Source organism: Metopolophium dirhodum, chromosome 2 (assembly GCF_019925205.1).
Source record: "Metopolophium dirhodum isolate CAU chromosome 2, ASM1992520v1, whole genome shotgun sequence".
NCBI classification, from domain to species: Eukaryota; Metazoa; Arthropoda; class Insecta; order Hemiptera; family Aphididae; genus Metopolophium; species Metopolophium dirhodum.
The window spans coordinates 5,218,958-5,234,916 of record NC_083561.1 but is presented as its reverse complement, the minus strand read 5'-3'; the positions used below and the strand labels follow the sequence as shown (position 1 = coordinate 5,234,916).

The 15,959-nt window shown below is 31.7% G+C and overlaps 2 protein-coding genes across 2 annotated transcripts; one reads left to right on the top strand and one right to left on the bottom strand.

Annotated features, from left to right (window-relative positions):
* Positions 1 to 3,742: 3,742 nt before the first annotated feature.
* On the top strand, positions 3,743 to 10,359 carry LOC132938354 (protein henna). The gene is made up of 8 exons (XM_061005137.1): positions 3,743 to 3,873; positions 4,999 to 5,118; positions 5,534 to 5,720; positions 5,826 to 5,988; positions 6,166 to 6,362; positions 7,213 to 7,475; positions 9,629 to 9,858; positions 10,016 to 10,359. The coding sequence occupies exons 1-8, from the start codon at positions 3,835 to 3,837 to the stop codon at positions 10,173 to 10,175; spliced, it is 1,359 nt and encodes a 452-aa protein (XP_060861120.1). The 5' UTR covers positions 3,743 to 3,834; the 3' UTR covers positions 10,176 to 10,359.
* Positions 10,360 to 10,754: 395 nt separating this feature from the next.
* Positions 10,755 to 14,819, bottom strand: LOC132938355 (histidine-rich glycoprotein-like). The gene is made up of 3 exons (XM_061005140.1): positions 14,593 to 14,819; positions 12,643 to 12,710; positions 10,755 to 12,173 (listed from the first exon to the last, which is right to left on the bottom strand). Exons 1-3 carry the CDS (start codon positions 14,593 to 14,595, stop codon positions 11,123 to 11,125), a joined length of 1,122 nt encoding a protein of 373 aa, XP_060861123.1. The 5' UTR covers positions 14,596 to 14,819; the 3' UTR covers positions 10,755 to 11,122.
* Between the last annotated feature and the right edge of the window lie 1,140 nt (positions 14,820 to 15,959).

The following is a 15,959-nucleotide window of genomic DNA, read 5'->3' as shown; positions in this document are numbered from 1 at the left end:
AATTAATCCGGATAGTATTACTATTTGAAAATTAATTAATATTTTATACCTCCTATTATTTAGTGTTAATACAATTAATAAACCAAATAATTCAGGTACACCTGTATTTTTAAGGCCAAGAAACTTAATTTTATTAATTCAAATTTTGGTAATTTATTTAAGGACTGTTACTTGTAATTTACGACAGTCATAATTTCACTCTAATCTCTTTAGGTTAACCTATAGGTATTTCGAAAATAAGTTAAGATATTATTATTAGGTGTTTATATTCTATCTTAAAAAAAGAACACAACGAACTTTAATCAGTATTCGGTACTATAATGAGTTCAAAATAACAGAAATAATTATAAAATCACAGGCCATTAAAACTAAAAATATGAAAAATACAATAATAAAATTCAATCCTTCATTTTTTCTTAATGTGAAATTTGGATTATAAAAGATTATAGAGTATTAGAGCTTGATTACCTAAAATGTATTCTTCCTAATTCGTATGTCTAATGAAGTAATAAATTACTTTGTTTTCAAAAAAAAATCCTCCCTCAATTCTTGTATCCTATGTGCTACTACCGTTTTCTTATTCTACTATGATTAAAGAAAGTACACTATCCTGGAATATGAAAACATATAACTTTAGAAATTTATTTCATTGAATTAGTGATTATTTTCTCTTTTTTTGTTTAAGTCTGTTGTCAATGTTTAATTTAGATTCTGAGCGAAGCGAAATAATTTAATAATGTATTGTACTGACAATGATGTGTGTCATCAACATTTGGGGTGGTAAAGATTATCATATTTTCTGATTGAAAAGTCTAGTTGGTACTTTAGATAGGTTGACAATTGCCGGTAGTTTTAGAAAGCGTCAGAAAAAACAATAAAGTGAAAAATGTGGTAATTTTTACACAATACCAATTATTGAAAAAATAGATTTTATTTTTTTGATGTAACTCAAAAACTAATATTCGTAGACACTTGAAATTATCACCAAATAGGTATTTATATTAGCATTTTCTATAAATGGTAACATTTTCGAAATATTTTTTAATTATTTCTTTATTGAAAATTGTTTGTTTTGAATAGGTACTATAGTAGTTGAACATTTAACATTTAAATGTATAATATAAGATGACTGGATTAACATAAATTGTATCGGATACAGACATTTTTAGAAATTAAATCATTCTAGGTATAGGTAGGTACTAAGCAAAATACGGCCTTGTTGCATCAAATAATAATAGTATAATATAATACGATAGTCGATAAAATTAACAATAGAAATAAAATTATTGTTTTAAAATAGTAAATAAGATGGGTAATTAATTATATAAGTACTATTAATCATTGTGATTGTTAATTTAAGAATTACATTCAAATGACTTTGATATGTTATGATGTTCAAAATACTTTCATTGTATCATTTTCAATTAAATTTTACCGATTTATATTTATATACTATAATGATACATACACGTAAACAGTAAAATTTGTTTAACATAGTTTTTATTTCGTTCCACCAATCGTTGAGGTTACAAGTTTAGATGATAATGACCTGCTGAATACAGTATTTATAATTGAAAATGTTTAAAGCATTAAACACATTATTGGCATAATACAATTTTATATCTATTATCATTAAATATTATGTTTTGGTATATTTTTTTTTGTAGATACCTATTTCCATAAGATATATGAATTATTTGATATTCGACAAGGTGACAATTATTGGTATTCTTGATTATATTACATGCAGGATATTTTCCTTCACACAAATCGTAAAACATATTTATTTATGCAGTGGATATTTTAACTACAATATTTTAACTATAGGTATTATACGATACAATTGTCACACAAACACATAGTAAAATATTTTAATCCCCTAGTACCTAAAGTTAGTATTTTTAATAACTGGGCAAAATCGTTTTTTTTTATACATTAGCTTGCCTAAAGTTACCTTAATCCTAAAAAACGTATTACCTATGCAAGAAGGACGAGAAGTAAAATCAGTTTCTCGAAATATTTGGGTATACAGAAATATTAAACTATTATTATTTACCTATTTGAAATGCCCCGATAGAAATTGGTTTTCATTGAGTTTATTGGTTTATCGTTGAATTGAGCACATCATCAAGCACATTTAATACTGCAGTGACCTATTCAATGGAGAGGTGCACTTGACACCTACTATACGACAGAGCGAATTCCTCGGTTTTTTTAAAATATTGAAAAAAATATCAAGAATGTTAGTGGTGTGGCTCAGATTTATACGACGTACTAAAAAATCACGACATTTTTATAGTACGTACCTATAATGTAGCTTGGTGAAAATTATTTAAATATCCTCTGTATTTACGATGTTTAAATAATTTGTTGATATTGAAACATTAATAATAATTTCAATGTAAAAAAATAATTATTTTGTTACATCAAATGGGATTGAGATTTTCACTGTCACATTTAATTTAATCATATTAATTTTTAAATTTCCTCCAAGATAAAAATATTAGAATTAGATTTCATTGTTTTCTGTTGTAAGATCATATAATTAATTTTGCACAACATTTAACTGTCTTTTTAGCCGTATCGTCTTTTATATTATTAAGCATTAAAGTATCCCAGACAGCATTTTGTAATGATAATATTATAATAGTATTATAATAACGTTATAATAATATTATTAATCATAAAATTGCTGTCTGGGATACTTATGTATTTTTAAAAAAATCGACTAAAGGTTTTTTTTTCAACCAATTATTATATTTTACATTATTTATACTTATGCAAATTATGGAATTATTTATTAATTGCAACAGTAGTGACTGTAGTAGTTAGCGACTCACCAAAACAATAATTTTGATAAATAATAAAAATCTGGAAAATTTGGTTTGAAATTATATTTATACTGAACGACCAACAAACCTATAATGGTCTTTTATTTTCTAAAATGTGTATTAACATTTATTTGAAGAAATTCGTGATATTTTAACGTTCTTTTTAAAACAACTTATGAGTTATGAAGAACTATTGCAATTTTAAAAAGCGTTTCGCTTAGAAAAACATACCTACCATTATGTACGTTTTTGTGCTACGCAAAACCAAATTTAATTAATTCAAAATCAAAACATGTATTTATAAATTTGAATTATACCTAAATGTAATTTATATTATAATGAATTTATTTACATATTTATTCATGATATAAGAAACAAGTCTTGAATTTTGATGATGAACCGCTCTTATACTGTGGATGGTTTAATACTTAATCATATTATTTACAAGTTGACTACCGTTAAGATACTAACGGGGAACACCTACCTTGAAGTACCACCAATAAAGCAAACTAGTTGCATCATAGACATCTAATTGCCTGTGAAAGTAGTTCTTAATTTTTCGCAACAACATAAACACCATATACATTATACATATCTATTAATATGTAAAAATATATCGGCGCACTTATCATGCATTTATGAATCAACTTGAATAATTAACATGATGTAGTACTTCTAGGGACATAGAACATATAATTACCCATGTTATATATTTTTATTTAGATAATAACTGTGTGTGTCAAATAAACATCAATCTTGGAATCACGCTGTTCTCAGAATGAGAACGAAATTATGATCACGTCCATCAATTAAATGATTACTCTAAGAATATAAATTAATAAAAATATTGCATCACACCGTGTTTAAGTGGGGAAAATTGGCTTAAGAAAACGGGTTTAATGCTTGAATGTTTATATATTAGCTTTGGCATATACATACAAAACATTATCCGTCCGTCGTTTGAGTGGATAGGTACTTACTAATACTTTTATATTGATACACGATGAACGGACACGCTGCAGTGATAGAAAATAGCTTAGGGGTAAGTTATCGACTTAAACAATATTATATTATAATATAGATATATACAACTATTATTTCATAATTAAAATTAAACTATTGTTTTTAATTTTTTTTTAGAATATTTATTGTATTTTAATAATATTATTATATAGGTATTGATGTTTCTTGATTCGTTACTCGTTTACAGTGAAAATATTTACAATAATTCAATTAAAATTTAAAACTAATGTAAAATTATTATTTAATTTTTTTTTGTGTATGGTTTATTCCTTTTGGCTTATATACTACTTTATAGCTTGTAGGTATACTTCATACTATAGAGTATCTAACTCTTAAACATTTTATAACGATTTTGATAGTAATAAATTTAAATAGGTAATACATTATAATTCAGTAAGAAATAATGATTTTGTCCCAAAATGTAGGTGTTTAACATTTAAGTTAACGTTTATATTGTTTTTTTTATCTTTATATATTCAATAAATTACCAATGGATAATCGATTTACATTTATGTTAGGTAATATTACTTTGAACATTTGCGAAATTTGTTTCGTAAGATACATGCAAACATATTGTTTATCTTGTAGCAAGAATACGGAAAAAATAATCTGTTCAAATACATTAACTGTCCATAGGTATATATTATATACACTTACCTACTATATCCATATGTTTGCAAATTAATTATGGTGAAATTTCGAAACAAGGATGACATAAAAAAAATGACAATTAATAAATTACCTATTCTCTTATTATATACCGATTAGTAATTATTGTATTATTTTGTTTGAATAAGTTGAATAACTTATATCTACTTAACAAGAAATTAAAAATGATTTAACTTTATTTGTTCCCAAAATATATTGTGTATTACGATATATGAGTATATATGGGAAATAAATACCTTTATTAAGGTGATTTTGTTTTTAAGATGGAATTTATTAACATCGATGTAAATAAGTATATATTAAATATTATATAGATACTTAATATACATATATATTATACAATAATATAATTTATTATATAAAATGTGTGTAACGAGTATACATGAAGAAGCGTTGTATTGATTTAAAATTATTCATATCTAGTTATAATCTGACATAGAAATAAATAACTAAAAAAACTTTAACATTAATTTAGGCACCTAAAATTCGCAAAGGATCATACATAGCTCCTCTTGATGAAGAATCCATAACGCTGATATTTTCACCGGGAAATGATAGCGTCGGAACACTGGCCAAGGCGTTGAAACTCTTCAAGGTAAATGCATTTACAGCAAACCATTTCAAATTACATTAAATTACTAGTTTAATTAAGTAAAATGTTTGACTATTAACATACAATAGTACTGTTAATGGATTGAAAGTGTATGTACGCGATACCACTTGGCACTTGTTTGTTTGATTTATATATAAACATATAAACATATATTTTATAATTTACAGTACGTCTTAATGTGGCGAGGGTTCATGAAATGATTAATTATTATCGTCGCATAACTGAAAGTGATTAAGCAAGAAGTGTGAAATGTGTGATTTCCAATTTATGTATTTCAAAGTCTTGTTCCTTTTTAATACATGGAAAAACTAACCTATTATCTATAATATTAGATTGCAGTTATTCAATAACAATAACAATCAAAATAAAAAAAACTGACAATGATTTCGATTTACAGGAATACAATGTGAACCTGTTGCATATCGAATCCCGGTCGTCGGACAGGATACCGGACCAGTATGAGTTTTTCGTCGAATGCGCGCCTGGAGGTAACGTCCCAAAGGTGGTGGAAATATTGAAGGGCACAATGACATACTGTTCGGTAGTATCCAGGAACAACGTCAACGACAGCAAAGTGAAAGACAGTAAGTGTTTTTGGGATTGATTTGCGGGAGGGGTGGATGGGGAGGGATATGGACGCACGTGAAACGGGAATTTCGGATCTTTTAACCTCGGAGTTTGTCTCGTAGATTACGTACCGTGGTTCCCGTTGCGTATCAGGGACCTGGACAAGTACGCCAATCAGATCCTATCACACGGAGCTGAACTGAACGCCGACCATCCTGGATTCACCGATCCTGTGTACAGAATGAGGAGGAAGTATTTGGCCGACACGGCGTTGAATTATAGACAGTATGTGGTCAACAGCGTAATATTCCTACAATTTACTTATAGCCAAAAATTACTTAAATTACTATAATATTATGCAATGAAAATAGTTTCATGAATTATCAAACGATATTACACATTATATAGTAACATATACAAGCATATTGCCGTCCTTAAAATAATAAAACTTTTAATTTACAGTGGAGATCCGTTACCTTATATCGAGTACACCGAAGAAGAAGTGAAAACGTGGGGTACCGTGTTCAGGGAACTAACTAAATTGTATCCGACGCATGCGTGCAATGAATATAATCACGTGTTTCCCCTGTTAGTTGAAAACTGTGGTTATAGAGATGACTGCATACCGCAGTTCGAGGATATCTCCAATTTTCTTAAGGGTAATAATAATTATAATTTCTATACAGGTCTCATATACGTGTGCAATACCATATTTTGAAAATTAAAACTTAGAATTATATTATAATGCTGTAGTATATATAAAGTAGGTATCTGTATAATATAATATATAAGTCAAATACCACTCACTCACTCATTCATCGCTACATCTCAAAAACTACAAAACGTACGAACTTGAAATTTGGAATAGTGCTTCTTCTAATGATCTAGTTGTGCAATAAGGCAATAACCAATAAGAAAGGGTTTTCCGATATTCGAATTTTAAAGAGGTGGTCAAACGAGGATCTTGAGGTGGTAATTGGAACTTATATTTTATTTATAAATGATTGCCACTTGCCAATGATTTCAGATTATAATAGTTATAATATAAATTAGTATTATTTTTTTTTGTATATGAATGGTTACTCGGGCTGATCATGTATAAGCTTGCATCAAACGTTTTTGGCCTCGAATAAAAAACCTATGTCTTTAAACCAAATGTATATGACGTGTAGCTTATATACTCAAAAACTACTCGATTGGAATCTTATGAAAATGTCAGGGATTGTTTTCAAAGAAGTTTAAACTTTAAACCACGTTAAAAAATATACCAAGTGCTAAATCTAATCCACAACTTGCAGTTTCCCATTTGGGTAGAATTATTTCACAAAGATAGGTACACTGACGTCGGTTAGACGTTGGTTAAACTGAGATACACTCAAACCGAGGTACACTTATATAGTGTATTTTATACGATATGGGATTTGCCGTAAAAAAAAAACCATATGATGAAAATGAAAATGCATTATTTTATTATTTTTATAATCTTGTAAACTTTATAACTTATTGCAGACAGTACCGGATTCACTTTAAGACCAGTTGGCGGGCTTCTTTCGTCCAGGGACTTCTTAGCCGGACTAGCTTTTAGAGTATTCCATTCCACACAGTACATCAGACACCACAGTCGACCATTGTACACGCCTGAACCGGACATTTGTCATGAACTATTGGGTCACGTACCGTTGTTCGCTAATCCAGCTTTTGCACAATTCTCTCAAGAAATTGGACTAGCGTCACTTGGCGCCCCCGACGATTACGTTCAAAAATTGGCCACGGTAAATGCACATGCACATTGTGTGTATATACTACACACACACATCATAAACCTCATGCACTTGACCATAAAAACTATGTTTCGTTGCGTTGAAATACTTACGTAGATTTATTTTATAACTGCAGTCACGGTTTTTTTTATGCATCGAAATTCGAAACACCGTTAAAATTTGTTAATTTATTAAGTCCGACATCGACTATGATCCAATTTAGATGTCATTAATTTTATTAATAAAACTTAGGTTTAAGCGATTATAGCATAAAAATATTTTAATACAGCATTTACCATTTTATACATTCACGTAGGTATATACGCCGTACACACATAAGAGAACCAAAAATATTTTCTTCATGGTCACAATTACTTATACGAAAAAAAAAATCAAAACGCACTCACACGCATCATATTATAAACCACAACAATCAATTATTTACTATTAAAATGTAAGCCATCTCACACGAATAAAATCTTTTTTCGTCAACAATTTTATTATAATAGGCTGAAAAAAAGAATGAAAATGATTTTTTTTTTTTTTTTTTTTTTTTTTATTGGGTAACCCGCGGCAACATAGGCCATTGGGTGTGGGGAGGGCACTGTAGGTTTTATATTGGGTAGGTTTGGTAGGTTTTTTTTATATTGGGTAGGTTGGTACACGTGTGTGTTGTGTTTGGCAGAATTTCTAATGGGGCACCCGTAGGTTTCTGCCGTGCCCCGGGGTGGGGGGATGGCGGCACTTGTTCTCCGGACACCGTGACTTGCACGGAGAAAAATGCCGCCCAGTGGTCGAGGATCGAACTCGGACCGGCTGTGCCGAATCCGTCGCGTTAGACCACTCGGCCACCTCGTCCCCCCAATGAAAATGATTATTTCCCATCGAATCGGCATGACACGTGTTTAAACGCTTAGTCTACTGTGCATTACCTATCTACGGTGTGCGTATATGTGTATTATATGTAATATTATTATTGTGACCGAATCATAACAGGTAATAATATTATAATGAATAATATAATATAATGTATGCACCAGATAACAATAATATTTTTAGTCTATATATTATACTATGTACAGATAGTGCGTAACAATCAAACCGTACACAATATATGTATAGTTTTCACGTGTGGCATATATATTATAAGAACTCGATATCGTAATATCGTAATGGTGGCGTATCGACTGCGATATTAATTTTCTTTTATGACGTACAAAAATATACGTGTGCGCGTTACACGATCGTTTGTGTTGTTGTACGTATACTGTCACAAACAAGCACATGTACACATTAACATATTATAGGGTGATTCGCCAAGCATGCACACCCCCATTTATTCTTTAACAATGAATTCATTTAAATTATGATTTTTGGAACTTTTAAATATATTTGAGGGCCATACATATATGCATATATTCGCATACCAACTTCTTGTTTTCAAACACCCTTTTTTTCTGTAAGTTGTTAATCAGATGACTTAATTTGAGTTATTGATACATCGAAATCAAAATCTGAACGATTACCTAGTTTTTGAGATATTCGAATTTGTATACCAAGGATAATAGGTCCATCGTATTCGTCCGTGATAACGGGATTGGAAGATATGGGGGCTATGATGATTCGAACATTTGAGTATCTAGGTAATTAATATAATCTATGAATATTTTATAATTTGTAAAAATTGTCAGAGCCTAATAAATACTATCTAGATTCAAAACTAAATCTATTTTATAGTAGTGTAAGCCATTTAAGGACAATAATATTATTCTTAGTATATACCTACATTAAAATAACGCAGAAAAAACTAATTCAAATTTATATTTTTATTCATCAACATTTTTAAATAATCACGTGCTTAAAAATATACAGTAAATATTATGTTCTCTTAACAAAAAAAGACGTTTGTACCACTGTAGCCTGGAAGATTATATTTATATGGTATACAAATTCTAAATAATTGAAAATATGGTAGGTATGCCTACTTTAGTATTCTAAAAATCATGATGATCTGCAAAATTTGAATACATTCGTGTAAAAAAAAAAAAATGGTGATTAATGTATGCCCTCGCTAAATAACCAATAACCATATAAAAAAAACGATGTACGATACATGTATTATTATATGCAAAGTTATGTATAACGTCATGTGCACCACGTTGCAGTGTTATTGGTTCACCGTCGAGTTCGGGTTGTGCCGTCAGAACGGCGAGCTGAAAGCATATGGCGCCGGACTGCTGTCGTCGATCGGTGAACTCCGATACTCACTGTCGGGCGAACCGGAGCTGAAGCCGTTCGATCCCGAGGTGACCGGTGACCAGGAGTATCCGATCACAGAGTATCAACCCACGTATTTCGTCGCCGAGAGCTTCGATGACGTCAAGGACAAACTTATGTGAGCAGCATTTATATTGATCGTATTATGACCCCAGACCACCCGCGCCGATACACTTCTCGGTATCTGATCACTAATCAGCAGCAAGCGGCATTTTCGTTTACTTCTCAAGTGTCTTATAATATTACGTGCGTTTTTATTTTGTTATATTATATAGAAAATTTGCAAAGACGATACCGAAACAATTTGGAATCCGCTATAACCCGTACACGCAGAACGTACAGGTGCTGGACTCGAAACTGCAACTGCAAGAGCTGGCCAACAACATCAGCAACGAGCTGCAGATTTTGCGCTACACGCTCAACAAGATGGATTGAACACACTCAAATGCATCTCCACTACCTGTGTATATATAATAATAGTGTAGTTTCCATTATTAATATTATTATTATTATTTTTATTATTGTTATTATTATTATTATTATTATTATTATGTCGACGTTGCTGATACTGTTGTTGTCGTTGTGTCGTACCTACCATAATTATATTGTTAGGTCGTTATTATCATTGTTATTGCACGTTGTAGTTTATACAATACGCAGCAGTAGGTATCCGTCGGAAAAGCCGCATTTCCACAGCTCCGATAGCGATATACCTACCGCGTTACGCAACCGCCCAACGCGAGTTACAACAGTTAATTGGGTCCAATTTCCACCTGTTATGATATTGCACAACTCAAAACCACCCTTGACTAATTTTGTTTAATGAAACCGAACGAGCGCAATGTTTTCACGACAAAAAACATTCCTTCACGCTACGAAAACCTAGTTTTGGCGAAATATATACACACACACACACACATTACACATATTATTGTACACAATGTTTGTTCGTTACTGCGTTTAATTTAGTTTATGTACCTATATGATGGAATAACAATTTATCGAGACGGCGCGTATAATAACGTGTTATTTTTATTTACATTACAAAATATTGTATAACATATAATAATATTATTATTCTTTTGTGATGCAAACATGTACATATTATTATTATTACTACCTATATAATAAGATAAATATTAACAACACATAATAATATAATATATTATATTATATTTAAGTAATGTATATGTTAATAACACAAAAAAAGTATACATAAATAAAATAACATTTATAAGTAAGAAAAAAAATTATAACATTCTTATGGTATATAGTTATTATAGTATTATTTTAACAATGGGTATACTGTGGCAAACGTAGACGAATAACAAGTTTGATCGCGTCAAGTTAATCATTGATCGCGTTCACTCAATCCACTAACTTCACTCGGTCGTGCCAGCTGTGCCGCCATAATCAGCGATCTCCACCTTGCTGAACATGTCTTCCAACGGCACGCCCTCGAGTTTTGGGACTGCCGACGGCAACGTTTCCTGCGCGGCAACAACGGGTGCCTTATAGTACTTGCTCAGTCCCTCCGCAGGCACCACGCCGTCGTTCCTCTTTACCAGATACCCTATGTGTCCACCGTGGCCACCGTGACCGCCTCCACCTCCTCCACCGCCGCCTCCGTGACCGTCGACGCCGTGGTGATGCGAGTGTGCGTGATGGCCCGAGTGCTTGTGGCCGTGCGATGCCTGTGCGTGGTGGGCGTGCGTGTGCTGGGACTTGCCATGATGCTCGTGTCCGTGCCCGAAGCTGCCGTGGTGCCCGTGCGCGTGTTCGGCCTGTCCATGGTGCTTGTGGTTGTGGTCTGCGTGTCCGCCGTGTGCGTGCGAGTGCTTGGCGTGCCCGAGGTGCTTGTGCGTGTGGCCGGCGGATCCTTGGTGCTTGTGACCGTGCTGAGCGTGCAGTGTGTGCTTGTGCCCGTGTTCCGCGTGTGCCACGTGGTTGTGCGCGTGTTCCGCCTGTCCGTGATGGTTGTGCGCATGTTCCGCCTGTCCGTGGTGCTTGTGCGAGTGTTCAGCGGCGCCGATGTGCTTGTGCGAGTGTGCACCAGAACCCACGTGTTTATGACCGTGCTCGGCCTTGCCGTAATGCGAGTGCTTATGCTCAGCCGCACCGTGGTGCTTGTGGTCGTGGCCGGCGTGGCCCGTATGCTTGTGGTCGTGGTGCGCGTGCCCTGCGTGTTTGTGGTCGTGCTCGGCGTGGCCCACGTGTTTGTGGATGTGTTCCACTTTTCCCTCGTGCACGTGCCTGTGTATCACTTCGCCCTTGTGAACGTGTTCACCACCTCCGTGGCCACCGCCGCCGCCGCCACCACCGCCTCCGCCACCACCCCCACCATGTCCATGGCCGCTGTGGGTGTTATGGCCTCCCGAATGGTGATAAGATGACAGATCTCCACCCGTCGAGAAGTCCCCATGTCCTAGATAACTATTAAAACCGAACGTCCAATCTCATTATTAAACACATTACCTGCAGTAGTCGATTCTTTACCCGGCACTGATAATCATTCACACGATTTCAAAATAATTTTCAAGTAAGTATCGAGTTCGTGATTAGAATAAATATGATAATATTGTAAGACATAATCACGAATTACAAAAAAAATTTCTTTTAAATAATTGCTAAAACACTAGGGACATTAGGTATTATTAATAATACGATTTATTAATTTAAATGTCTCTGTATTTGTTTCATATTTGTTTCCCTTGTTTGATTTGTAAAGAAGATCACAAGCTTGAACTGATTGGTATTGTTACAAATATACGGTAAACGTTTAGTGAATAATATTACTCTTTCAAAAATATTTTACACGTGTGTAAAGATATAGGCACCGGTAAAGAATATCTCAGGTAGACACTAAAATAAAATTTTATTATTTATTATACAACCAATTCACCTTTCTTCGCCAAAGGAACCGCCGAAACAAAATAAAGCTAATAGAGTAAAGATGAACGCCCCGACAAGCTGAAACATAAACAATAGCAAATTTTGTTTAAATATGAATTTAATAATTATTACAATTACCCATTTTAGTACAAACCTTACACTGTACATTTTTATTTGTTTAAGAAAAGATCAATGAATCAATAAAAAAAAAAAAAATAAATAAATAAAATAAAATAAACCACTATACAATCGCATAATATTGTTAATATATACATTAACATTTTATTTTATCGTAAAAAATGTACTGTCGCGTTATTGACTTCATTTTTTAAATAAAAAAAACATCGAAACAAATTTTAACACATTCATATTTTATATTTAATGGCTTAATTTTATTTTATTCTCGTACCTATTTAGTTTAACTAGAATGATTTCTATACTTATTATTTATTAACTATTATTGTTATTAGTTATTTCCAAATTATGTTTTATTAACACTATAAGTAAAAATGATCTTTACTCATTTTAGTTATCGATTCAAAATTATAATTAGCTGTATTTTAAAGATTAATTTTTTTTAAGTATAAAAACTTTGATCAGGTTAATTTTGATAAATCTTACAAATAAATATTGTCTTTAGAAATGTATCTTATAATTTATAGCGTTTTAGAAAAGGAGAAATTCAATACGTGTTGAAAATCTGAATACTTAGTATTATAGTACCCATATTGATATAATATAGGAAGACACCGAGACCAATATTTGCTTTGCCTATATACGATTGAATAAAACGTAATTATATTTTCCTAGGTAGATATTTAAAACAAATTCGTTCAACAATAATGAAGAACATACACAATCTATCATATTCCGAGTTTATATGACCTGTTTATTTGTTCATTAATATCTCCCACGCATTTCAGAATGTATTTTCAATAATAATTTTTTTTATTCTGGTACGTTTATACGATAAATCACAACATGTTTGACAGTTGATATTTATTTTCAGCAATCGTGCTCAAATTAACTAGACGGAAGCATACTACTTGGTTCCATAGGTAACATTATCACTATTGTGGTTAATTTACGTCCCCGGAAAGAGTAAAGAACAAGTTGCGCCCGAAAACTTTTATTTCAACTTTTTATTTTATAATACAGGTACGATTGCGTCACAAATAACTAATAATTTATTAATCATTCTTTCGGTAAATACCTAAACAAAATTTTATTTTTGAGTAAAAATGCTATGTTAATTAAAACATAAATATTATTTATTTATTTTTATGGTAACGCCCAAGAGGGCAAATAGTACAGTAAAAATATAGATAATACATACAATAGATATAGAATACATACCTAGTTAAACATAATATTAAATTAAAAACCAAGCTAATTAAGTAAAACAATATTATCTAGAATTTAAAAAATATTTTAGACTGTAAAATATTGTATACCTAATATTTTGTTTTTTTAATATGGTTAAACTACCATGTTCGTAATAAGAGATAGGCAAAGAGTTGCATGAGAGTAGTAGATGGTCTTAATTGAAAATATTATTTGAATATCTAAAAATAAAAATAAACTTGGTTGACCAACCTTGTATTATTAGTATTAATAGGTCCGAAATTACTGATAACCCGTAAAAATATAGGTTATTAAATTACAATTTCGTGATCAGGGATTTAGTTTATAGTTAGTTTCTAATTAGACGACTAAAAAGTAAAAACATTAACAATAGAGTATGGATATTTAAAAAAAAGTGATATTTATCATGGTCGAAAAAAAAATATTGCTCATTTACAAAGGTAATAATATTATGTATCGATGTGCTTAATACGTTCGGAAGCACGCGTATCGGCGCCAAACAGCGCGCGCAGTTGATGTAGATCGGACACGCAGTCGATCAGACACGCATAAAAATATATAAAATTAAATAATATTAATGTTGTATTTTACTGACCATCTCCTATGGGTGGACGACACTTGGTTGCGCTTAGAGAAATACCATCAACGAACTGATAACGGTGAGAGAGGAAAAACCAATTCAAAACAACGTGGAACGGCGACGTTTCGTTACGATTTTTTTGATTTTTACGTGCGCCTGTGGAGACCGACGGATTTGGGGCGAAAAAAAACACTCTCAACACAAACACCGCACAGTAATAATAGACGTATCGTACGGTAGCGCGTGCTGTTTTATGTAGGCAATTTTGTTCCGGTTCGTTTAAAGGTCTAGAGGGGATGATCTACCACGGACGCCTGTTGCAGCTTACGTCACACGACGGTCCGCGGCTGCTGCTGCAGAGGTAGGATTCCGTGCACAGGTATATAACATAATACCGTGCACGTAAATCATATAGTTATGTTTTTTTATTTTGTTTTTTTTTTTTTTAAATTGTATTATACATTTTTATTTAACAGCCGACGATCGTCCCTAATTGGAATATATACTATAGGAGTTTTTGAGTGCAATGTGATGGGATTCGTCGGGTCGATAGCTGCAAGATTGATTCTCACAGGATTACCAAGAATAGGAAATTATTCTCTATAGATACCTATTATACATAATATTGTTTGTTACTCGTGTATTGTATTACAACACAGTCACACAGGCCATATTTGGTATTTCCAATATGCACATACACATATTCTTGATAATAATAGGGAGAGAGAGCTTAATATTCGATAACATTTGACCCCTCACCACCAACAAATTTACTAATTATTAATACAAACATTTAAAAAATAAATTCTAAATACTTACCTTGTACATTTTTATTAAATATATAATTAAATATTTCTTTTTTTTTAATTTCGAGTGTACCTCGTCATTGAATAGGTCACAAAATCGATTGTGAGTCGCAGAGACAGTGTATTACCATCTATTTCTAAATATATTTTATAATTTAATTATAATAATCATTACTTTTTAGTGAGACAGCAGGTTGAACTCATTTTTAAATAAAACATTGCATAATATATTTATATATTATTATAAATTATTTTATATTATTACATCATATTATATTAATATTATTGTTATGTGTTAACTTATAATTTATTTAGTCAATACCAACGTATAGTAGAACGTCTGAATAGGTACAAAAGAAAATTTCATTGTGTATAGATAATAATAGTAATATATTTATAGTTGTAGGTAATAGGGAAAAGTTTCAAAGTTCCTACGAATAATATTATTTCCAATTTCAACAAAATAGTTAAAACCGTTGAAAACAAATAATAATCTTAAGTTTAAATGTCCATTTCGCTAGATTTTAAGGTTCAAATTTCTAAAAAATTTATATTTTTGACATTTTTAGATTGCTC

Bases quoted from the DNA above. Each gene is read 5' to 3' on its own strand.
- LOC132938354 (XM_061005137.1), top strand. From the start codon at position 3,835: ATGAACGGACACGCTGCAGTGATAGAAAATAGCTTAGGG. The intron at 3,874-4,998 runs GTAAGTTATCGA...ACATTAATTTAG, and splicing joins TGATAGAAAATAGCTTAGGG to GCACCTAAAATTCGCAAAGG. The intron at 9,859-10,015 runs GTGAGCAGCATT...TATATTATATAG, and splicing joins GACGTCAAGGACAAACTTAT to AAAATTTGCAAAGACGATAC.
- LOC132938355 (XM_061005140.1), bottom strand. The intron at 12,174-12,642 runs GTGAATTGGTTG...CGGTTTTAATAG, and splicing joins GGTTCCTTTGGCGAAGAAAG to TTATCTAGGACATGGGGACT.